At 51.3% G+C, this 23,320-nt stretch overlaps 1 protein-coding gene across 2 annotated transcripts in view; it reads right to left on the reverse strand.

The window, feature by feature from the left end:
• IFFO2 (intermediate filament family orphan 2) overlaps positions 1 to 21,471 on the reverse strand; it is a 30,108-nt gene extending 8,637 nt beyond the window's left edge. For both annotated transcript variants that reach the window (XM_032232308.1, XM_032232307.1), the window contains exons 1-3: positions 20,804 to 21,471; positions 1,764 to 1,824; positions 568 to 663 (exon numbers count right to left, since the gene is read on the reverse strand). In XM_032232308.1, coding sequence (XP_032088199.1) covers positions 568 to 663; positions 1,764 to 1,824; positions 20,804 to 21,375 — 729 coding nt within the window. In that variant the 5' untranslated portion in view covers positions 21,376 to 21,471. The remainder of the gene's footprint in view (positions 1 to 567; positions 664 to 1,763; positions 1,825 to 20,803) is intronic.
• Positions 21,472 to 23,320: the final 1,849 nt, after the last annotated feature.

Consider the following 23,320-nt stretch of genomic DNA (forward strand, 5'->3'; position numbering starts at 1 on the left):
CGCGGCTCCCCCCTCCCCAAAGCAAAGTGAGAAATATACACAACATGCCCAAAAGAAACTCCAACACACTTGGGACCCGCGATAAAGGAGAACGTCGTATCTGTAAGATGGAGTCGTCCCCATCCCCCTCCCAAAAAATTTGCGGGGGGGGGGGCAGCACAAGAAGCGGGCGGTCACCTGAGTGCAGGGGAGAGGGAGCATGTCAGCCTTGTGAGGGCCCCCCCTGCCCCTCGGAGTGCCATGCGGGGGAGGGGGGCTCCTTGAGAGGCCGCCACTCAGGCCCAGCACAGCCTGGCCAGCCGTTGGTGGAGTGGGGGGGGCAGGGGTTGAGACATCGGGGTGCTGGTGGGGGGGGGAGCAGCAAGTTAATGCATCGACACCAATCGGAGGGGAAGCAGGATGAGGAGGGCGAGCGGACTGGTGCGATGCATTGGGTCGTACCAGGCGGGTGATCTAACTACACAAGCAGCGCTCAGCCAACTTGTCCCTTTCTGCTCTTCGGGGGCGGCGGCAGCGGTGCGAGAATGGCCGCTCGGCTTCGACCAGTAGGCCGCCTGGGGTACTTACGTCGCTCATGAGACCCTTGAAGACCACCAGTTCAGCTTTGAGCCGCTCGATTTTTTCATTGAGCTCCTCCTGAAGAGCTTCGGCTTCCTGAGCTTCCTAAAGGGAGGAAGGAGAGACCCCCCCACCATGGAAGATGCAAACTCAGGGAGGAGACCCACACAGTTACACCGAAGACTAATCTTGGCCCCACTGAACCTCCCCCCCCCCCCCAAGCTTACTCGAGGCAGAGCGCAAGTGGTCTCTCCAACCATTCGCCACCTGGTCCTAATTCTGGGGTGTGCCAAGCCCTGTGGATTCTCCCTTATATTCAGGAGGGCAGCCCACTTTCCTGCCCATCATTCCTGGCAACAGACCCGCTTTCAATCTGCAATGGGTCAGCCCCCGTTTTTCTCACTCCCTCCGGGATTCCCTACTGCAGACAGGAGGGACAAGGCTGAGGGGTAGGGCAGCAATGCCCCCCGTTTTCCACCCAGCCCTCTGCCAGCTCCAGGAGGCGGCCTGGGGCTGCTCTCCTTTCAGTGAGGAAGAGTGGGGGGGGGGGGGTCTCCTAACTTGGCAACTTTTAAAGACTTGTGGATTTCAACTCCTCCCAGCATGGCTGGCTGAGGAATTCTGGGAGCTGAAGTCCACAAGCCTTTAAAAGTTGCCAACTTTGGAGACCTCTGAAGAAGAGGAATGGCTGCCAGGTCCCGGTCAGAGCCAGGAAGGCTCCTCACGATGGCTGCGGCTGATTTGCTCTCTGACGCTCCAACTGAGGCATGGAAGACCCATGGGGTTCACTATTCAGGGGGGCTCCATTGATTTTCTCATTCACAGTCTTCAGCTCCAGAGATTGGCTCATCCAAACACCCGGGGCGGGGGGGTTGTCCCAGTCCAGATCAGCTAAAACAGGAGTCGGCAATCCATGGCTCTGGAGCCGCATGTGGCTCTTTCATCCCTCTGCTGCGGCTCCCTGTCACTGGTCGGCTCCACAATTGATAGGGCTTTTGGTTAAGACTGGTGGAGGAAAAAGGGACGCCGTGCTAGGAGGAGACTCTATGGTTGGGGGGGGGGGAAATCAGACTTCCAGTCAGCTCCAGAATTGAACAGGGGGGTTCCGGTTAGGACCTTTGTGGCCCTTTGAGTGTTTAAGGTTGCCGACCCCTGAGCTAAATCAACATGTTACCCATCCATGCCTCAACTGGGAAAAGCTGTACCTCTTGCAGCGTCTCCACCATTGACTCCAGCCGCAGCCGCTTGGCCACTTCCTCTTCCCATCTGAAAGAGAAGTAACGAGAAAGATGAGGAACCTGGCCTTCCGCACTTCCTTCACTGGGGCCTGAACAGAGGAGGGGTTTTTTTTTGGCAAATACCCCAATACATCAAGTGTTATTTAAGGCTTTCTGGGAGGGTTTCCTTCTTTCTCTCACTCCAAACTCAAACCCATCTTTTGGGGGGAGATGGGGAGCTTGATCTGCAATTCTGAAATTTGATTTCAGATGCAAAGGGGTCCGATTTTCCTTCGTGGACAGGGATACTCGATAAAGTTCATGTTTTGCCTTCAAATTAAAACCAAAATACCAAATGGAGTTTAGTTCAACCAGGGGCGTCAAACTCAACGCCTGGGGGTTGGATCCAGCCCGTGGGGTGCTTAGTTCTGGCCCACGGGACCACCCTGGAAACAGCAAAAGACTGGCCCCACAGGTGGCCCTCCCAAGCGTCATTTTCGCTGGCAGAGGGTTGCAGGATGCTGTCGCAGCCGAAAACGGAGCTCAGGAACCTGTTTTCGCTGGTCCCCCGAAGGTCAAACACAACCCTGATGCGGTCCTCAATGAAACCGAGTTTGACAACCCTGGGCTACACAGTTCGTCAACCACTGCTTTAGTTCCACGCAACCACGTCCACCCCAAGACATGTCAGGGGGATTTATTTCAACCCCCTTCCTAGTTTTAAACCCTGCCTAAAAACCATCGCTGGCCGGGATGCCTACAGGAAGCCTGCTGCTGCGGACTTCCATCAGCCAAGTCTCTGCTCCGGGTTGCCTTGAAGCCTTTGACAGTTTTAGCTGCTTTTGGAATCTAAGCTCCATGCCAAGGAGAAAGGAAGGACGATGGGGGTGGCTGGGTTGTTTTGCACGCCCCAAAATCCTTCCCGGCTGCCTCCTAATGTGCTGGTAGAGCTCAAACACCTCCCCCCCTACCTCCCCCAGAGTGCCATTTTGCAAAACAAGCCGGCCGGCTCCATTTTTACCTTTTCTCCCATCCTTAATAAGCATCTGCTGGCTTGAGCAGAATGTGGTCCAGGAAAAAAGTATTTCTAGCTTTGCTCTTCACCACCGGCTGTTTATAGGCTGACTAAAACTACTGGCCTTGCAATTTGTTTTTAGCCCCGGCGATTTGAGACTTCCAAAAGTCCAGTGACTCGCTGTGCATGTGGCCAGATGGGCAGCCATGATGCCTTTTCCAGGCTTGTCCTGCCTTTCTATCAAGAAGAAACGGCTCAGGGATGGGACGGATCCAGACCCAGTGGTGGGTTTCAAATTTTTTTAGAACCTCTTCTATAGGTGAGGCCTGCTTTGTGGGAGTGGCTTGCCAGCCATGTGACTGGGTGGGAGTGGCTTGCCAGCCATGTGACTGGGTGGGAGTGGCTTGGCAGTCATGTGACTGGGTGGCCAACTTGTAAAATGTGGTGAAACTCACTTAACAACGCTCTTGCTTAGCAACCAAAATGTTGGCTCAGAAACACTGGCATTTGAAGCACGCAAGTCTTAAAGCTGTCAAGTTACAAGACCCTTGCACCCTTAACCCTTTAGAAAAAAAGCCCAGGGGTGTTCAAACTTGACAGCTTTAAGACTTGTGGACTTCAACTCCCAGAATTCCTCCTCTCGCTCTTCACCTTGATGATGTGCAGACAGGCGGGGGGAGGGAGCTGGAACCGGTTCTAAACAGCACCATAGATTTGTGAAACCTCTTCTATAGAAGAGGTTAGAACTGGCAGGAACCTGCCCAGACAGATGCCCAAGTCCGGCCTCCCCAGCTGTCGGTCCTTTGAACCACATCCCAAGAAGTTGGCAAGGATGCTTGGTGAACCTCGCACCAGGTTTAGCCATTATGGGTCCAGCCCCAGTTAAACTCACTGGCTGTCAGAGGGAAGAAGCCGCCATCATCCCAGTTCCCCTCGCTTTAAAGATTCCTGCAAGGAAGATGGAGGCCTAAAGGGAGGGAGGGGGAGGGGAGTTCCACCATCCACCTTCACAGGTTATCGATGAGCAGGCCGTCTTATTTATATCTTTCTGACAGAGCCCGGCTGGCTTTGAACAAGAGCCAAACGCTGCATTTCGCTAATGGGAAATCAGGGCTCCCCCCCCATCGGGTTATTAAAAGGAAAAAAAGGAAAGGAAAGAAAAAGGAAACGTATCTCTTAACTTTGACTGCTTCTCCCTCGACGATGAATCCCCCATGGGGCGTGAATTTCCCCAATGCCCTTTCGCAAAGGTCTCAGCCCTCTGGAGCCTCTCTTCCTCCAACATCCCAAAGTCTTGGAACTGATATCAAGTCAGAGGGGAGGGGGGGCAGGAACACCAGGGCTCCCAGCTCCCCTTTCTCTTAAGTGCCCCTGGATTGCGGCACATCCCAGCGGCCCCGTAAGGGATGCTGGGCTTGGCGGCAATCCCGGCGCGGCGTGGCTCTCAAGATGCTCAAGAGATGCTGACCCAGCAGCAGCCCCCCTTCCCGCTCCCATAGACATCTCCTTCTGCCCAAGCCAAGAAACCGCCGCCCGCAGATCCATTAGCTTCTCCTTGGGGCCGGCTGCATTTTAATTTTTATTTTTTTCCCCTCTCCTGCAGGCGGAGGGGGGGTGGGGAGAGAGGCTCACCTTCCCCATCAAAGGCTGAGCAAGGCAGCCCCACCGTTCGCTCCCTTGCGTGGCAAGGGATGGCGGGTTCCGGCTAGCCTTGGCTCAGATGTAACTCCCCCCCTCTACACACACACACACACACACACACACACACACACACACACTCCAGCTCGGCGGCAGCCAGCCCGGATGTGTGAAGGCAGAGCCAAAGCCGTCCCAGAAGAGCAAACTGTCTGCAAGGAAGCCATTAAAGGGCTGAGTCACGGGCTACTGGGCTTCTCTCATAGGAAAAAAGGCCTCCCTCCAAAATGTTTGAACCCCGGCGTGACCCATGCCCTCTTTCTCTCCCTTCCACAGCCGCAGAAGAAGAGCCCGGCTAGTTCCCATGCTGCTTTTCTCAGTTGCTGGGAATCGCTGGGCCAGGCCAGAGATCCCACCATCAACGCAGCCGCTGGCTGCCTCTGTTCGGCTGGGTGAAGAGAACACAAGCGGAGGGGAAAAATATTTCACGAATGAGGCAGGAGAGGAATTTGGAGGAAACTCTCTCAGTAAACCACTCACGCCCTGCAATGTGTAATTTGTGGCCCACAAAAGGACTTTTTGAAGGAGGCTTTGAAAAGAGAGAGAGAGAGAGAGAGAGAGAGAGAGAAAGAGAGGATAGATAGATGATAGATGATAGATATAGAAAGATAGATAGATAGATGATAGATATATATAGAAAAATAGATAGAGATAGATAGATAGATATAGATAGATGATATAGTTATATAGAAATATAGAAATATAGATGTAGATAGATAGATATAGAAATAGATATATACTACATGCTATAGGCAATGGAAGGTTTTATGTCTTGTTTGTCTTTGTCTTGTTTTTAAATATAAAAACTTTTACAAAAAAAAGTCTCTTTGAAGAGAGCCCCTCCCCCCCCCCCCGCAAATTAGGCCGTCTCGACGGGTGGAGGGGATGGGGGATTCCTCCCTCCCTCCCTCCACCACCCCCAAGCTGGCAACAGGCTTTGTGAATCCCCAGAAATACCCTGGGTGCCAAACATCTTCTTCAAAACGGGGAGGACAGCCCCACACTGGTAGAGGCTCTTCCAGAGAAATGGGGGAGGGGAGGGCACCCCCACTGGGGCGGAGGAGGGAGGGGCTGTTTGGCCCTGGGTCACCGAGGTGGCTGGCACCCCTCCCTTGGCAAGCCCTGGATCCAGTGATTCCCAAAGACACCTCCCCTGCCAAAGAAGGCGGCAGGCTATTTGCTCAGCCTACACCGGACAGCCCCCTCCCAACAGGAGCCCCTCCCTCCGGGGAAGGGGGGAGGTTAGCGGGCTCAAACTCTGGAGGGTGAGAAAGAGGAAGCGGCGTCACACCCAGCTTTGCTCATCACTTTGGAGGGAAGCCCCAGCCCTCTTCTGTCACCAGCCCCACCAGCTGAGATGACAAGGAGAGGGAACCCAGAGCCCCGGGCGCAACAGGGCGGTGGCCCCCGCGTCAGCCAGTCAGTCACATACCGGAGACTCACGTGGGGCTGCCACCACTCGTCTGCCTCCGCGGCAATGGGCCTCCGCTTCTTTGCTTGCCCAAGACCTGCCAGCCCCACCTGAGCCACCCAGGAGTTTTGCAACCACGGCCTGCCCCATGTGCTCGAACACAGTGTCGGCTTCCTTCCAATTCCTCATCGCAGCCCCCCCCCCCCATAGGTAGCCCCATCCCATCGGTATCCACCCCCACTTTTCACACGACCGTTCCTTTATCCGGCACCCCTGGAGTTTAAGGAACATTCGGAGTTGGGGGAAAGGGGGATTATAGTCTGTTGAACCCCACCCTGAGAGAGCTGCCTCTGGAAAGGCAGCATGTGCCATGTTCATCAAAACAGGAAGCGGTGTTAAGTATCTAAAACGACAACGATAGTTATGGCAAAATTAAAAACCGTGTTCGGAACAGCAGGCCGATCAACGAGCCAAGTGCTTGTTATTAGGCTGCAGAGTACAGGAACGGCTTGGGAGGGGGTGGGAATCAAGCTTAGAGAGAGACACCCTTCCCCGCAGCCAGCAAAATGATACTGAATGGGGGCAAAACCCACCACACACACAGGTGGGCGCTGGCCCGGAGCTTCGGGAAATAACTGGGATAGAACAGCTGGGTCCCGAGTCCCACCAGAACGCTGCAGAGGATGACAAGAATTTAAACAAAACGTCCCATGTTTTTCCACCCCCCCACCCAATGGCTTTAGATCAGGGGTTCCCAAACACATACACACACCTTGGGTCCATTACTGGGGCTTCAGCTGTTCGGCACCGGGCCATGGAAGTAGTGGGCAAGCATGCGCATGTATCACCACTTGTGTGAGCAATGGGCAAGCATGTGCACAAATGATACTTTTGGGCAAGGGACGGCTATGCGTGCCCGCCACTCATGCAAATGGAGCTGTGCGAGCCCACTCCCGTGTAACCATCCCCTCTCCCCCTTCTCCCGCTGGGTCCGCAAAGCCGGTATGGTTGGGGAACTTGGTTTTACATCCTTTTAAGCCTTTGGAGGGTGGCCAGAAGAGAAGAGATCCCCCCCAGGTGACATGTTTCCACAAATTGATGGGGGCACCTGGAAGATCTTCACATGAATGAGAGAGAGAGAGAAAGAGAGAGAGAGAGGGAGGGAGGGAGGGAAGGAGAGAAAGTGAGCGAGGGAAAAAGAGGGAGAAAACAGAAAAAGAGAGAGGGAGGGAGGAAGAGAGAGGGAGGGAGGGAGAGGAAGAGAGAGGGAGAGAGAGAGAAAGAGCGAGGGAGGAAGGGAGAGAAAGGGAGAAAACAGAAAAGGAGAGGGAGGGAGAGGAAGAGAGAGGGAGAAAGGGAGGAGAGGGGGAGGGAGGGGGAGAGAGGGAGAGAAAAAGCGAAAGTGAGAGAGGGAGAAAGAGGGAGAAAACAGAAGAGAGAGGGAGGGATGAAGAGAGGGAGAGAGGGAGGGAGGGAGAGAGAAAGAGCGAAGGAGGAAGGGAGCAAAGGAGAGAGAGGGGGAGAAAAAGAAAGAGAAAGGGAGGGAGGGAAAGAGGGAGGGAGGGAGACTCTAACTTGTTGAAGAGGCGAAAACATGTTGCTCTACCACATCTATGCCAATCAAACGGGCACAAGGCTGGGCAAGTCTCACAATCCACCTCTGAGGTTGAAGAGGAAGAGGAGGAGGAGGAGAGAGACATAAACAAATAACCATCCTACAGGCCAAGATCCATGTTCCCATAGCACCAGGCCTCTCTCCTTCAACACCCCGAGGCCTGTGGGCGGAATGAGTGAGTCCTTCTCCTCCCTGCTCTGCTGGAGAGGAGAAGGTGGCTGGTTGGATGAAGGACCAGCCTGGCTGAAACGCTGCCCCTCGAAAAAACCCGCCAGCCACACTTTCACCCCGTTCCCAGGGAAACCGTGGCGCTGCAGGGGGGTTCAACTGTGTGGCCTTTGCGTCTTGTGCGTAGGTTGTGTTGCTAGCCGGCGGAAGAGCTGCCCGTTTGCCGTTTTCCGCCTCTTCTTGCAGCTGAGCTTACAAACTGGGCCAGGCACTTCAGCGCCCCCCCCCCCCCCCCCGTGAGCTCAGGGCTCTGATTAAGAGAGAAAATTAAATGGTTCCTGAAGAGCTCCATGCAAAATGCTTTAATCTTAATGGGAACAGCCGATCTATTAAATCCTGGCTCGTGCGCCAACGCCTCCCCGGGCAAAGCAATCCAGAGCTTGGCCAGTAGAAACCGTCCATGGATACCACCACCCTCTTTGCCCAAACGGGGCTTCTGGATGGGGTCTTTCCCAATCCGTGGGAGGACCACCAAACCCCGGGGGGGGGGGCTTGTTTGCAGCCACCTCTTCATTTCTGGAAGGTGGACATGCCTTACATCTTGGCAGTGTGTGTTCCCCCCGCAGCCTTGGCGAAAGAAGTCACACATCTTTGGGTAGCAAACCCAGCCTAAGCCCCTGGACGGCCGTTTCTTTTTAGTCTGCCGGTGCCACGGCATCACCAGGCTGGTGTGTGTGTGTGTGTGCTTTCCATTCTGTTTGGTGAGCTGCTGATCTATTCTGGCCCAACTGCCTCCAAAGGGGAAAGGTGGAAGTTGCCAGGAGATCTCAGGGCTGTGGAATGTGCAGGTCAGAAAGCAGCAGCTCCCGGCCGGGGAGCACTGAGCCTGGCAGGCGGGGAGGGCTCTGTCTTCGCCCCAGACTTAATGGCAACTCACACCTCCGTGCTTAGCTGGAAGAAACCCGAGAGGAATGCGCGGGCTGTGGCTTTGGCTGCTCGCCCCACGGAGCGATGGCCTTTAATGTGAGCGCTGGGACAGGACTGGAGGGAGAGAGACAGGGAGAGAGAGAGAGAGAAAGAAGAGAAAGAGGGAGGGAGGGAGACAGAAGAGAGAAGGAAGAGGGGGCAGAGAGACAGAGAGAGAAAAACAAGAGGGGGAGACAGAGAGAGAGAAAGGAGAGAGAGGGGGAGGGAGAAAGAGAGGGGGGAGAGAGACAGAGAGGGGGGGAGAGGGAGACACAAAGAAAGAAAGAAGAGAAAGAGGGAGGGAGAGAGAGACAGACAGAGAGAGAAAGAAGAGAGAGAGAGGGAGGGAGAAAGAAGGAGGGGGAGAGAGACAGAGAAAGAAGAGAGGGAGGGAAGGAGAGAAGAGTGTGTCTGTGTGTCTGTGTGTGTGTTTGCTGACAGTGGAGAAAGATGCTGGCACCCTTGAGGCAGCTTCTCCTGTGCCTCAGGGACCCATTTGTTTGATGGGGATCTGCTTGGAATCTGGATCCTCCAGGCTCCCTGTGAATGGGGCAGCACCAGGCCCATCTAAGAGGCATAAGGAAAGGCCCAGCCAAGATGACGCGGCCTCTACGCTTGGCCAAGAGGCGAGAGAGCTGGCTGAGCTTCATGGAGGAGAGGGGGCTCCTCTGGTTGAAGAAGCCGCCCCCCATAGCCTTCGACCAAGCACGGAGCTCCCGATTCAGCCAAAATTGGAAGCCACCCACTGCTCTCCAAGCAGATGCCTGCCTCATGGAAGGATTCAAAGCCACATCCGGCCACACGGAGTGGCTCCTGGCGTAAATGCCACAACTGGAGAGCCAGCCAGCATAAATCAGCTCCAGATGGATTCCCCAGAAAAATCCAACTGGGGAAAAGCGCTGGAAGGTTCGTTACATCCAATTTCAATTAGGTCTTCGTGCGGGGAACTCCCTTCTTTTACCTTCTTAAATTGTCCATCAAGAAAAGTCTTCCAGCACCCAGCACCGTGGTTGGGTAGTTTAAAATGCCAAGAACGAGATGGGCTCTTTTATTTCTTAGTCCTTCTGTTTTTTAAAATAATAAAAAAAGTGCATTCCTTTGTTACGCTCTTCCCAAAGTGTTTCCCAAAACCGCTTAGATACGCAAACCCAACCCAGCAGCTAAAATGCAAAGGAAAAAAACGAGAAGCACATTTGCAGGGAAGAATAGATTTTTGCATCCCGCCGGCTGGCAGGCAGGCCTCAAGGACCTCTGGGCTGAAGTGGTTGTTGTTCATTGCGACCCTCAAGATTCCCAGGAGCAGCAATGACTCACAAGAAACACCACAACCCAGTTTCTTCCCCTAACCCCCAACCCTTTTACACCTATTTCTAGGGGAAAGGGTTTAAGCGTGGGGCTGTGCCAGATATCCTCAGTTGCCCCTTTGGCAAACTCCGATCCGGAGCGACAGGCCAGCCGCCCATCCAGAACCGGTTCAGCCTTTGCGACAAGCTCTCCCTTTCGCAGCCTTAATTGTGCAGCCGTCGTTGGTTGTTGTTTTTTTTAATAAAAAAAAACCCTCCCCAAATATCCCCCAGCGAAGGGAATGTTAACCGCTTTCTCGTATGATCTGAGTCCTCCTGGAAAAACAATTAGCAGCAAAGCTTATGAAACATCTGTGGCAAAAAAAAAAGCCCCATTCTTTGCTTTCTCTAGCGCTGTCGTTATTATAACTGGAGGTAAAAAACCAGAGTTTTTCGGGCTTCCTTTTGAAAGCCGTAATTATTCTGGCAATCTGAGGAGCAGAGGATTAGCTTGCTGAAAAGAGCTCCAGGGTGCAAGATAATTAAATACAGAACTCATGTTTCAGAGAAGGTTTTTTTTTCTTCTTCTTCTTCTTCTTCCCCTCGCCTAAGCAATATCTATCGCGCCACATTGTAAGCTACCTGTCAGACTAGCTGCATTACATTAATACTCGGCTGAATTTTAAGCGAGATTTCCGCACGCCGAAAGAAAAGCGGGCTGTGGAGAAGGCTGGGCAGCCTGCCATGCGGGGATCTTAAGGAGCAAAGGGGGAAATAAAGGGGGCACAGGGAAGGCCTCTCAGTGCTGCCATCTGGGCATTCGGTCAGGCAAATCGAGATCAAGAGTCACAACAATCTAGCTGGTTTCTCAACTTTATGTGTTAGCCACGAATGGTGAACCTTTTCGGCACCGAGTGCCGAAAAGGGAGCGCGGTCATCTGGGACGCAACCTGGAAGGGGAGCTGCCCAGGGTCCATGCACGTGCCAGAAAATGAACTTCCAGTTTCCGGAAGTTAAGTCTTCCAGTTACTGGTGCACATGCATGCGTGGCAATCAGCTCACGGCGGAAAATGGGAGACCAGCTCCTCCAGTCAAACAATTGGTCCATTGCTGGGAGAAAGTGGCAAGAAGGTGACAAGCAACAGGGAGAAAGCAGAACTATTTAACTCATTTTTTGCATCTGTCTTTACACAAGTGAGTGAGCACCTGTCTACCCTAGACGAGTTCAAATCACCAGGACCGGATGGATTACACCTCAGGCTTCTGAAGGAATTGGCAGATGAGATCTCAGAACCACTGAACTATATCTTTCAGAGATCCTGGAGCACCAGGGAACTACCAGAGGACTAGAAAAGAGCTGATGTGGTTCCCATCTTCAAAAAAGGGGGAAAAAATAGATCCAGGAAACTATAGACCTATCAGCCTGACCTCAATACCAGGAAATTATCTGGAAAAGAAGAAACAAATTAGTAAACACCTAGAAGCAAACAAAGCAGTAGCCAAAAGCTAACTATCCAATAAAATGAAATTCAATGGTGAGGAGAGTAAGGTTCTACATTTAGGCAAGAAAAATGAAATGCACAGGTACAGTATAGGTGGTACCTTGCTCAACAGTAGTAACTGTGAAAGGGATCTTGGAGTCCTAGTGGACAACCATTTAAATATGAGCCAGCAGTGTGCAACAGCTGACAAAAAAGCCAACCCAGTTCTAGGCTGCATAAACAGAAGGATAGAATCAAGATCACGTGAAGTGTTGATACCACTTTATAATCCCTTGGTAAGGCCACACTTGGAATACGGCATCCAATTTTGGTTGCCACTATGTAAAAAAGATGTGAAGACTCTAGAAAGAGTGCAGAGAAGAACAACAAATAGGATTAGGGGACTGGAGGCTAAAACATATGAAGAATGGTTGCAGGAACTGGGTATGTCTAGTTTAATGAAAAGAAGGACTAGGGGAGACATGATAGCAGTCTTCCAATATCTCAGGGGCTTCCACAAAGAAGAGGGAGTCAAACTATTCTCCAAAGCACCTGAAGGCGGGACAAGAAGTAATGGGTGGAAACTAATCAAGGAGAGAAGCAACTTAGAAGTAAGGAGAAATTTCCAGACAGTGAGAACAATTAATCAGAGGAATAACTTCCCTCCAGAAGTTATAAATGCTCCAACACTGGAAGTCTTTAAGAAGATGCTGGATAACCATTTGTCTGAAGTGGTGTAGGGTTTCCTGCCTAGGCAGGGGGTTGGACTAGAAGACCTCCAAGATCCCTTCCAACTCTGCTATTCTTTGTATAGTTTCTGGCAGCTGATCGTCAGAAACCTAGAACAAGAACAGGCAATGCTGTGTATGCCAGGTAAAACGGCTCCCCGTGGCACTTGGGGCACACGTGCCATAGTTGCACCATCACGGCCCTAAGTGGAATGAACATCACTGCAAAATTCAGACCAGGGCCAAACCAGAGTGGCAAAAAAGCCCCTCTGGCACTTTGCCACTTTCCCAGAAGAGCAAGTGGGCCGGTTTCCATGCTTTGGATGTCCTCTCCCAAGCAGGGCAGTAGCCCCACAGGTCTCCCTCTCCCTTATCCTATCCCAGGCCTCCTCCGGCACCAGTCCTCTTCTTACACGCAATGACCGCCCGGCCAAACACCTGGCATAAAATTGCAAACACGGGAACTGCTCACAAGAACCCCCAAAGGCTTGTGGCTGGCTTGCCCAGCAAGCACGGGGATGTTTATTTGTATTTGTATTTTTTTTGTATTTTATTGGTCTTGTATGCTGCCCACTCCTGAAGAACTCCAGGCGGCTTACAATAAACAAGGGAAGGGGGTAAATAGACAAAAACAACAATTTAAAATACACAACATTCATAGTTACCGTGGGGCTGGTTATTTCAACAGCCCCCCAGCCTGCCGGAGCAGCCAGATCTTAGTGGCTTTGCGGAAGGCTGGGAGAGTAGTAAGGGTCCGGATCTCCGTGGGGAGCTCGTTCCAGAGGGCTGGAGCTGCAACAGAGAAGACTCTCCCCCGGGGAGTCGCCAGCCGACATTGGCTGGCAGATGGGATCCGAAGGAGGCCTAGTCTGTGCAATCTAATTGGTCTATGGGAGGTAATTGGCAGGAGGCGGTCTTTCAGGTACCCAGGTCCGATGCCATGTAGGGCTTTATAGTAACGACTAGCACCTTGAAGTGAGTCCAGAGACTAATGGGTCGCTTCTACTGAACCCCAAGGAGCATTTAAAGGCTGGGAAAACACCCGGAGGTGGGATGCTCCCTATTGACACGCAAAGGTTCGACGGCTGGAAACAAGGCCGGCTGTCCTCATTGCCTTGACTTTGGGGTGAGATTCACCCACAAGCTGCCAGGCTGAGCTGTATCCCCGCATCCTCCTCCAACCGGCCAGGAGAGAGAGAACAAAACCCTCCTGCCACCCAGAGCCACCTGCCACGTGAAATGGTGCCTTGCTAACTCAGGACAGAACACCTGCCTCCTCCTTCGAGAGAAAGTTGGCTAAAGGGAGGGTGGCTGGTTGAACATCACACCCTAACCAGTTTTGCTGGTCTAATAAGTGCAAGACTTCTGAAAGCCCGACCTGCTTTCAGATTTTAAGGGAAAGCGGCGATGCTGCTGCGAATGCTAAAGCGATCCTGGGCAGAGCATGGGTGTACGTGCTTGGCCTCTCCTAAGGGCAAGAGAAGTTGGACAGGAGGGAACCGGTCACCCTGCCAGAAGGCCCAGAGGAGGAATAATGGATGGAAACTGATCAAGGAGAGATTCAACCTGGAAATAAGGAGGAACTTACAGGGAGAACAATTAACTGATGGGACAGAAGTTGCCTTCGGAAGTTGTGGGAGCTTCATCACTGGAGGCTTTCAAGAAGAGATTAGAATGCCATCTCTCAGGAATGGTGTAAGGTTTCCTGCTTGGCTTGGGGGGGGGGTGGACTAGATGACCTACAAGGTCCTTTCCAACTTTGTTAATCTTTAATCTGTAAAGAGGATCTGAATGCCAGAACTGAGGGGCATTCAGATTCTTCTAAGAAATTAACGCAGCTGAGAAGTTTTCCACTTGCCTTCTGGTTTGGACAGGAGCTGGCTCAAGTGGCAGGCTCCTCTGAGCTGCTATGGATGGGCAAAAGTTTGCCACGGGAGTGCCAACCACCCTTTGGGACGTGGGCACGCAGAACAAGCCGTTGCTGCTTTGCGCGATATGGCAACTGGACTTCTTGACGAATAAGCCAGGCACAATCCTCTTTTCTTTGTCCCTCCCTCCCTCCCTCCGTCTCTCTCTCTCTCTTCTCTCTCTCTCTCTGTCTCTCTCTCTCCAGGAGTGGGGGCAGAGATGTGATTCCCATGTGTTTTAACTAGGAAAAAGATGGCATTGTGACAAAAAAGATCCCAGATAGACATTTGCCAGTTATCAGCCCTCACTCAGGATCCAAAACAGCCGAGCAATGCAGGCGGAACAACAGCAGTGGTGACCTGGGAAAGGTTTCTTTAAAAAAAAAAGAAATTCTAGCCTGGCCTTCCCATTCACAAAAATTCTGCCCCACAGATCTCGATTAAAAGTTTCAAGAGGCCCATTGACCCAGCTGGGGGGCCAACATCCTCCTTCCTTAAGCACACTGGCCCACTCCCCACAGACGGAGGACAAGGCAGGGGAAATGTTCCTCTCACTGCTGCCGAATGTCTTAGGACTTAAGTTGACTGCTGGGAGTATTAAAAACACAGGAATAATGCTGGCAGGTCTGTCTGAAACCCCAAGGAAGGGCAGCGGCCAAGTGCTGCATCAGCTCCTGCTTCCTTTTAGCCACAGATGATCCAGCGCTCGGGCCGCAGTCTCCGACCACTTCAGCCTATGATTACGCACCATAAAGAGCCAGAAATATCTTCTCTCCAGCTTTTATTTGCCCTATAATCAACTGACACAATCTGAGCAAGGCTGCTTGGCTGGCTGCTCTCCCTTTTCAAAGCAAAACAAAACAAGAGCTCCCTTCGAGGATCATAGTCAAAACATATACACGTCACCCATGTACGGACTCTGTGCGTTCCTCTGGAGAACGGGGCTTCCAATGAATTGATCAGTTCATTCCCTTCCAAGGGAATGGAACAAAAGTTGTGGGTGCCCCATAACTGGAGGTTTCCAAGAAAAAAAATGAAATAGCATCTCCTGCCTGAGCAGGGGGTTGGACTAGAAGACCTCCCACGGTCCCTTCCAACTTTTGTTACAGGTAATCCTCGACTTACAACAGTTTGCTTAGTGACAACGGGGGAAAAGTGACTTCGGACTGTTTTTAACCCTTACGACCTGTGGTCAAGGTGATTTGCGTGTTTGGCATCTGGCTCGCGTTTGTGACGACGGTAGCGTCCCGGAATCATACGATCCCATGTTGCGACCTTCTGACGAGCAAAGTCAATAGGAAAGCCAGATTGGCTTAACCACCTTGCTGCTGATGTAACACCCGCAGGGATTCCCCTAACAAAGGTGGCAGGAGAAGTTGTAAAATGGGGCAAAACTCACTGAACAAGAGACATTTCGGGCTCAATTGTGGCCGTAAGACGAGGACTACCTGTATTCTGCTTCCTTCCTTCAACAAACAAAGCCCTTTGGGTGAGGAGGCCTGCAGTAACATAGACTGGGCTTCCCCAGCCTCATCATCTCCCCAAGGGATAAGAGCCGAGAGCCAGGTGACCTGGGAATTACGACCTTTGAAGGTTGGGGCCTTAAGAGAGGATCTCCCTTATTTCTGTCCCCACCCAAGAAATGCTCAACCGGCAGGACCAAGGAACCAAACTTCCTCCCGCTGGGCACCTGGGCATTCTGGAAAGCCAGCAGCCCATGGGTAAGTCGAGGGGCCAGAGCTCAGCCTGCCGTGCCTTGGCGGGCTGCTTTTGGGAGCTTTATGGCAGGGCTTTGGTAACCAATTTTGTTGTATTTACTTATCTACCTGGCCGCTCCGGGTTAACCCATACAATCTTTCCCACAACCTTTTGCAAAAGCTTGGCGAACACCTCTGAGCTTATCTGCAATCACCTTTCCCCTTCTTAGCAATTGTTTTCCTCCTGCTGATTACAGCCTCCCTGGAGATAAGCCCAGGAAGATGGCATCTTATGGGAAGAGGCCGAAGGCAGCCGGGAGCCGCTTTCCTGACTCACAAGTTCTACGGAAAAGCAGCCGAGCAACAGCTCTCTCCGTCAGAGGGAAGGCACTCTCTTCTAAGCTTCATTCTTTAAACGGATCAGCCCTGATATTGAAGGCCGTGCGGGAGAAATCTGCTCCCTCGTGCAAAACTGTAGGATTAGCTTTAGCAGAAAAATAAGAAGTGCACAGAAGTTTGAAAAAGTAGAAATTAGTCGAGGACTATCCCTGGAGCATTCATTCATTCATTCATTCATTCATTCAATCAAGTCAAGTCTTTTATTCTTCTCCAAAGATCAGAACACCCCTGGAGCTGAATCAAGGCGTAATCAGGAACTGATTCATCACCGGAAGTGGCTTTTTTGGCAACTCAGGCTCCATTCTATTGGGGCAAGTCCCTTTTCATGACTTTGATAAGGCTTGATAAGACTTGCGATGAAACATAGCTCATGCAGAATGAGAACAAGACAAGAAAAACCGCCAGGTGGAGGTCCATGACTTGCCCTTTTTTAGTTATTTCAGCGAAATCCACTACATTATTGCCCTGAGTTCAGAATGGATATTTCATTGTCTTTTGACAATGCTGGTACTTCCCTATTTTCAAATGCAGATGAAAAGCTGCTTCAGTTTAATTCAGTACAAGCAACAACATCAAACAACTTTTCCCGCCAGCAGTATTATTTTTCAAAAACGTTTTCATACTGCTTTCATTTTACAAGGCGAGATAAGTCAAATCTGGGGGGGTTTACAACCCGTATTTAATTCTTAAATATACATACTGCCTAATACGCACCAGATTGCATTATAAATGCAATGCAGACACCCAAAAGAGAAACCAGCTAGTCCCTCCTTCCGGATACAAGTCAGGAAATTCTAACTTTGCTGAAATTTCTTCCCGTATCGAAAATAATTTATTTTTATTGGTCTCTGCTGGTGTAACATTTGAATCTTGTTACACTGATATTTTAGCTTAAAAGTGGATTCAGACATTCTTCAGGGATGGCTTTTAAGGACATTTTTATTAAGATCCTTATCGAGGGGAAAACAAGGGCTTGTTAGTTTTGTCATGCTTTTCTATTCAGCAGCGAATAGCCTTCCCCTCTCTCCAGCTGCACCAAATTTGGAACAGGCCCTGCTTCAACTGGACTTTATTAATCTGCCAAAATCAAAGTACAACCTGGGGAAAAGCAATTATTTCCAGCTCAATGATTATTAACAAGTTACTTCCTCAACACTGTGGCAAGGAACGCCTGGCTGCTTGATAAACACTCCACCATTTAAGAGAATTTGGGAATCACAAGACATTAATTCACTCCCTGGCTGGAGATAAAGCATCCAAAGGACGGTGCCACACTAGCTTTTAGAAAGAACTTTAAAAAGCAAGAAACTTCCTCCACAATGAGAAACAGGAAGGTTGAAACTAACAAGAGACTAGAACTACCTACAACAAATTGCACCCTGAGCATTTATTGTGAGATTTATCCAGCACCCCAAAATGGGAAGATCCAAACACAGGTTACTGTCCTTGCTATGTGGGTGCATCCTTTGGATCAAAAGCAGACACAGAAAAGAGAAATCTGATCAAGAGTTCATTTCTATGCAGCCAAAGTGGCGAAAAATGGAATAGGTGGTTGAATGAGTCTTGACTGGAGATGAGCACTCAAGAGTTCTGGGTTTCAATAATGTCATCCTCCAAAAATGATGGTGGGAGGAGGAGGAAGAGGCGGCCTTTGCGGTCAAAGGCTCAGGGAAGCCATCCCTCATGTTAAGCTGGTCCTTGCTGCTGACACACTCTCAAAGAAAGATGCTAGGAGTTGCCACTGGGACAGTGATCTTACACAACAAGTAACAGATGGTGGGAGGGAGGTCTTTTGTCTGGAGAACCCCCTCCTCCCAGGCTCAGGAGTGCCTTGGGCACAGAGGGACTAAAATGAGGAGGGGGTTCAGGACCCTGCAGGGCTATGCCGGAGATGCCTATGGAGAAAGGGATGGGGGTTCACCCAACGCTTATACTGAGTCTCAACGAATGCAGCCTAATGTACTCCAGATTACAAAATGAGGCTGGGAAAAGATCAACCAGTATCACTGTGTGGTTACGGTGGGACAGAAATATGAGTGGGTCCAGCCTGAGAAAGCGTCTGGAGAAGGGGTCAGAGATCAGGCTGAGGGAGGAAAAGCTCACAGCCCATCGGGGGTCCCAGGATATCATTCAGCAATGTAGAAGCTGTTCCTGTAAGTCCACCTGAATGAGAAGATTTGGCTACAGATATATAGAAAGCCCCCCCCCCCCCAAACCACCCCCCTCCATGTTTGGGGCAGCCCAGACCCGGGTTTTAACCCTCACAATGACAACCCGCTGATTAAGAAAAGCAAGAAACCGAGTGAGTAAGAGGAAAACACAACGGTTCTCTGGATGTGTGACAAAGGGCAGCCAGGAAGTCATGCAAACCTCCCACTCCAGACATTATTATTTATAGAATTCCCCCCTCCCCTTTTTTTGTTTTTAAGAGGAGAATTACACATTCCGGCCTGACACAAAGCAGGATAGGAAACATGGCCAGATTTCAAAGGCTGGGATTGGGTTGGTTAGAAACATTCCCCTCCTCCTCCTCCTCCTCAGGCGGCCGGCGGAAGCTTTACTTTCAACAAAGGCTGACTCCTTAACGTCAGTGAGTGAGAATGGGAGAGAGGTATTTTGGGGGGGGGGGAATCTTCCTACAGGGAAAAGGCTGCTTTGCACAAGTGTGCATCGGAGAGTGAAAAGGGGGGTGCAGCCGTGCTCTCCCTCCCCTCTGTGCAAAAGGATGGGGCAAGGAGAGCGGTATGCCCCTGAGGCTGGCCCTGGCATGGATGCCACCTTCCCCCTGCAGTGCTGCCCGTCCAAATACTGCACCACTGAGCTCAGAGGCCAAAAAGCAGGACTGACTAAGAGAAACGGAGAGAGGCGCTCGGCAGCAGCCGAATGGCCCAAGCAGGAAAAGCAGATGTCTCTGGAATGTCTGGCTTTATCATCTGGCCCTTTGCAGCTGCAAACTCAGCAGGGTCGGGTTTTTTTTTTGGGGGGGGGGGGAAAGCAGGTCCTTCTCCCCTCCCTCCAGGCCTGCAGGAAGGTGGGGGGGGGCTCCCCATTAATTCCTCTGTCTCGTTTACTGGGCCCTGTTTCCCCAGCTCCTCAAATTCTCACTGCAGTGCCTCTGGCTAATGGGGGGGGGCTCCCACAAAACCCCTCTCTTTCAGCCCCCTCCATCGCCTTCCTTCTCTCTTCCCAGCCCCTCTTTTGGAGGGCTGCAAGGGGTTCTCACCCCCTTAAACTATCTTCCTCCTGCCTAGAGTCCAGTCCTGTGTGTGTCGTTCTCCCTTTCCCCCCCCCCCAAGCCACCGTTGGGCCTGGTGCTGCAGAGAAGGGCCCCTGCAGGCCCTTTTCTTCCTGGAAGCCCCTCTCCTCCCCCCTCAGACCCCCGTTTGGCTGGCCAAGTAATCCTCAGCCTTCCCTCCTTCCCCAGAGAAGCAAGAAGCCCCCTCCCATTGCCCATCCAGCCGCCCTCCCCTCCTCCTCCTCCTGGGCCTGGGAAGAAGCAGGCTGATGTTCCTGCCAGGCCTCGCCCACTCCCCATTATCTTATCCGGGGAGAAGCCAAGGCCACATTCGGGGACCTCCACCCATCCCAAAGTCCAGGGACTGCTGCTTTCTGTTGGAGGAGGGGGGCAGCCCTCTCCCTGCCGCTTGCCCAGCAACCGCAACGCCCCCCTGTCCTGCTATCTCATCCCCACCACCCCCCAAAAATCCATCAAGGCCCCCCCTGCTTCATCCCATACCCTTGGCTTCTCAGGGACTTGCAGGGAGGGCTCTCTCGCATCTAGCAGGGTTTATGGGATCCCTTCCACAACTTTTGCCTGGTTCCTCGGCTTCTTTCCTTCCTAACCTCCAGCAATAGGAAAGGAGGCCAAGCAGCGATCCCTGATTCTGGGGACTATCTCCCTATTATAGCCAGGGATGGCTGATTCAGAGAAACACACCCCCTTCATCTCTTGCCACCTAGGAAAGGGGGGGGGGAAGCTCCCTTTTCTTTCCCCTTCCCACCCAGGAAAGGAGGCCAAGCAGCGATCCCTGATCCCGAGAACTTGCTACCTAGCACAGCCCAGGGTGCCTGATTGGGGACTCCCTCCCCCCCATCACTTGCCAGACAGGAAAGGGGAGGCTCTTCCCCCACTCCCACCCCTCAATTCAGGCCAGGAAAGGAGGCCAAGCAGCAATCTCTGACCTTATAGACCCCGACTTTCCTCCACCTCTCTAACTTTATAGACCCCTGACTGGGGATAAACCACCCAGGAGGAAAGAAGGGGCTCCCTTCCTTCCTTCCCCCTTTCCTCCCTCCCCCCAGGAAAAGGAGGCCAAGCAGAGATGGGGGGGTGAGGGAAACCACCACCCCAATTCCACAGATGTAATCTTTTCTCCCTCCCCCTAGGCCAAGCAGCGATCCCTATTGTGGAAGGGACCACCACCCCAGTTCCATAGATGTAAGCTTCCACGCTCCCCCCTCTTCCCCCTAGAGCGAAAGGAGGCCAAGCAGCGATCCCTGGGGGGGGGGGGACATCACCATCCCCAGTTGCATAGATGTAAGCTTTCCCCCCTCCCCCTCCCCAGAGCAGGAAAAGGAGGCCACGCGGCGATCCCTATCAGGTGACTATCAGTACGTGAAACCCCCCCCCCAGAGGAAAAGGAGGCCACGCTGCGACCCTCACCTGCCCTTGTAGTCGTCCCTCTCGCGCTTGACTTTGGCCAGGACGTTGTAGAGGGCGCGGATCTCGGGCGTGATGGTGTCGATCTGGACGCCCACGCCGTCCGGGTGGACCCAAGAGACGCCGGGCCCCTGCAGGGTCTCCAGGCCGCCTCCGCCCGTCCGCCGCACCTGCGTGTAGCTCCAGATGGTGCCGGGCAGGCGGCCGTAGGAGGAAGCCGAGGAGGAGGATGAAAATGAAGAAGCCGAAGGAGCAGCAGCAGAAGGAGCCGAGGAGGAAGAGGAGGGGGCGAAGGAAGAAGGCCCGAGGGGCGGCTCCGGGTCGGTCTGCACGGCCTGGTGCCGGGGGAAGTGGCGGTAGCGGAGGCGGCGCTCGCGTTCGCCCACCTGCGCGGCCTGCAGCTGTTTCTCCAGCAGGCGGTTGCGGCGCTCCAGCTCGTGCACCTTGGCCAGGAAGCTGCGGAAGCGCACGTTCAGCCCCTTCAGCAGGTGCAGGTGCGAGCCCAGCTCGCTCCGCAGCGCCGAGGCCGCCGCCGGAGGAGGCTCCTCCAGGGACGCCAGGTCGCCCAGCATCATCTCCACGGTCGCCTCCTCGGTGAGCCGCCTGGCCGACTGCGCGCGCAGCCTCCGCAGAGCTCGCGCGCCTGCAGGCGAGTGAGGCGCACCCGCGCAGGGCGGCCGGACGCGGCTTCGAAGGGGGCGGGGTTTGACACACCCGCCCCGCCCGCCCAACCGCCCTCGGGGCCACGCCCCCGCACGTGCGCCGAGGGGCAGTGCGCAGGCTCGGGCCGACAGGACCGGTCCACCTCCATCTGGACTAGGGGGACGACGACGACAAAAAGAGATCGCCCGGTCGAGTTTATTTCTTTCCCTCCCCTGTAATTTTTGTCTTGTTTAATTTAATTTAATTATTTCCTTTTTTATTATTTCATTTTATTATTTTATATTTTATTATTTTATATTTTATTATTTTATATTTTATATTTTATTATTTTATATTTTATTATTTTATATTTTATATTATTTTATTATTTTATATTTTATTATTTTATATTTTATTATTTTATATTTTATTATTTTATATTTTATTATTTTATATTTTATATTATTTTATTATTTTATATTTTATTATTTTATATTTTATTTTGACTTATTTCATTTCATTATTTCATTTTTTATTATAATAAAATAATAAAGGAGCCGAGGAGGAGAATTGTTTAATTGTTTAATTATTTTTTATATTTTATTTTATTTTGTCATTTTATTTCTTCATTATTTCATTTCATTATTTTATTATTTTACATTTTATTTTATTTTGACTTTATTTTATTGTTATTTTATCATTATTTTATCATTATTTTATTATTTATTATTATTTTATTATTTATTTTATTTTGTCATTATTTCATTTCATTTCATTTTTCTTATTTTATTATTTTACATTTCATTTTATTTTATGGTCTCTCCTGTATTATAAATGATGCTGGGGGTGGGGGGGAGATGCAAAAGGACAGAGGTCAAGTAAGAAAGTTGGACTTCAATTCCCAGAATCCCCCAGCAGGTGGGGGGGGGACAGGTTTGACAATCAGGATTTGTAGTCCTCTCCAATGGGGGCTGAACTGCATTTCCCAGGAGGCATTGTTGGCTGGAATGGCTAGGAATTGTTGGGATGCTCCTTGGAAAAGGGAGCCCAGAATTAAGAGGGGAGGGGGGGTTGCCCAGTTGAGCCCTGGTGATGCCAGGCAGATTTAACAGATTAACGGAGTTGGAAGGGACCTTAGAGGTCATCTAGTCCAACCCCTCCCCACCCCTGCTCAAGCAGGAGACTCTACCCTAGGGGTCAGCAACCTTAAACACTCAAAAGAGCCATTTGGACCCGTTTCCCACACAAAAGAAAACATTGGGAGCCACAAAACCTTTCCCGCACCTGACTTTTTCCTGAGCGGCCACAAAACTAGCATATGTAGTTGAATTAAACGTTCTGTTCTCTTCTGAAACTTTTATTTTCTTGGATTTATCCATGGTTGGCCTACCGGGGAATCGCATGCCAGCGGGTGTCACACATTGGTGGTTTTGACGCATATTTTGAGCAACACGGAGCCACAGCAGAGGGATGAAAAAGCCACATGTGGCTCCAGAACTGCAGGTTGTTAATCCCCGCCCTACATCCATTTCTGAGGATGGATCAGGTTGGCTTGCCAGACGTTGAGCCAGAAAGAACCCACTGGGGCCATTTACCCCCTCCCCCAAGCTTTAAAATGGACTTCAATTCCCAGAAATCTTTGCTGGCTGGGGCATTCTGGGAGTCGAAGTCCACCCATCTTAAAGATGCAGAGGTTGGGAAATACCAATGTAAATGTACACAGCATGGATTGCCATGTGTATCATTCAAATATTCATATCCAATTATTACTTATTGTAATAATATATATGTATATATTTTTATCATTATCAATTATTTACGACTGTATCTATTGTCACTAAATTTCACTAAGTTTAACTAGTTTTAAATTATGCACTT

Source organism: Thamnophis elegans, chromosome 15 (genome assembly GCF_009769535.1).
Source record: "Thamnophis elegans isolate rThaEle1 chromosome 15, rThaEle1.pri, whole genome shotgun sequence".
NCBI classification, from domain to species: domain Eukaryota; kingdom Metazoa; phylum Chordata; class Lepidosauria; order Squamata; family Colubridae; genus Thamnophis; species Thamnophis elegans.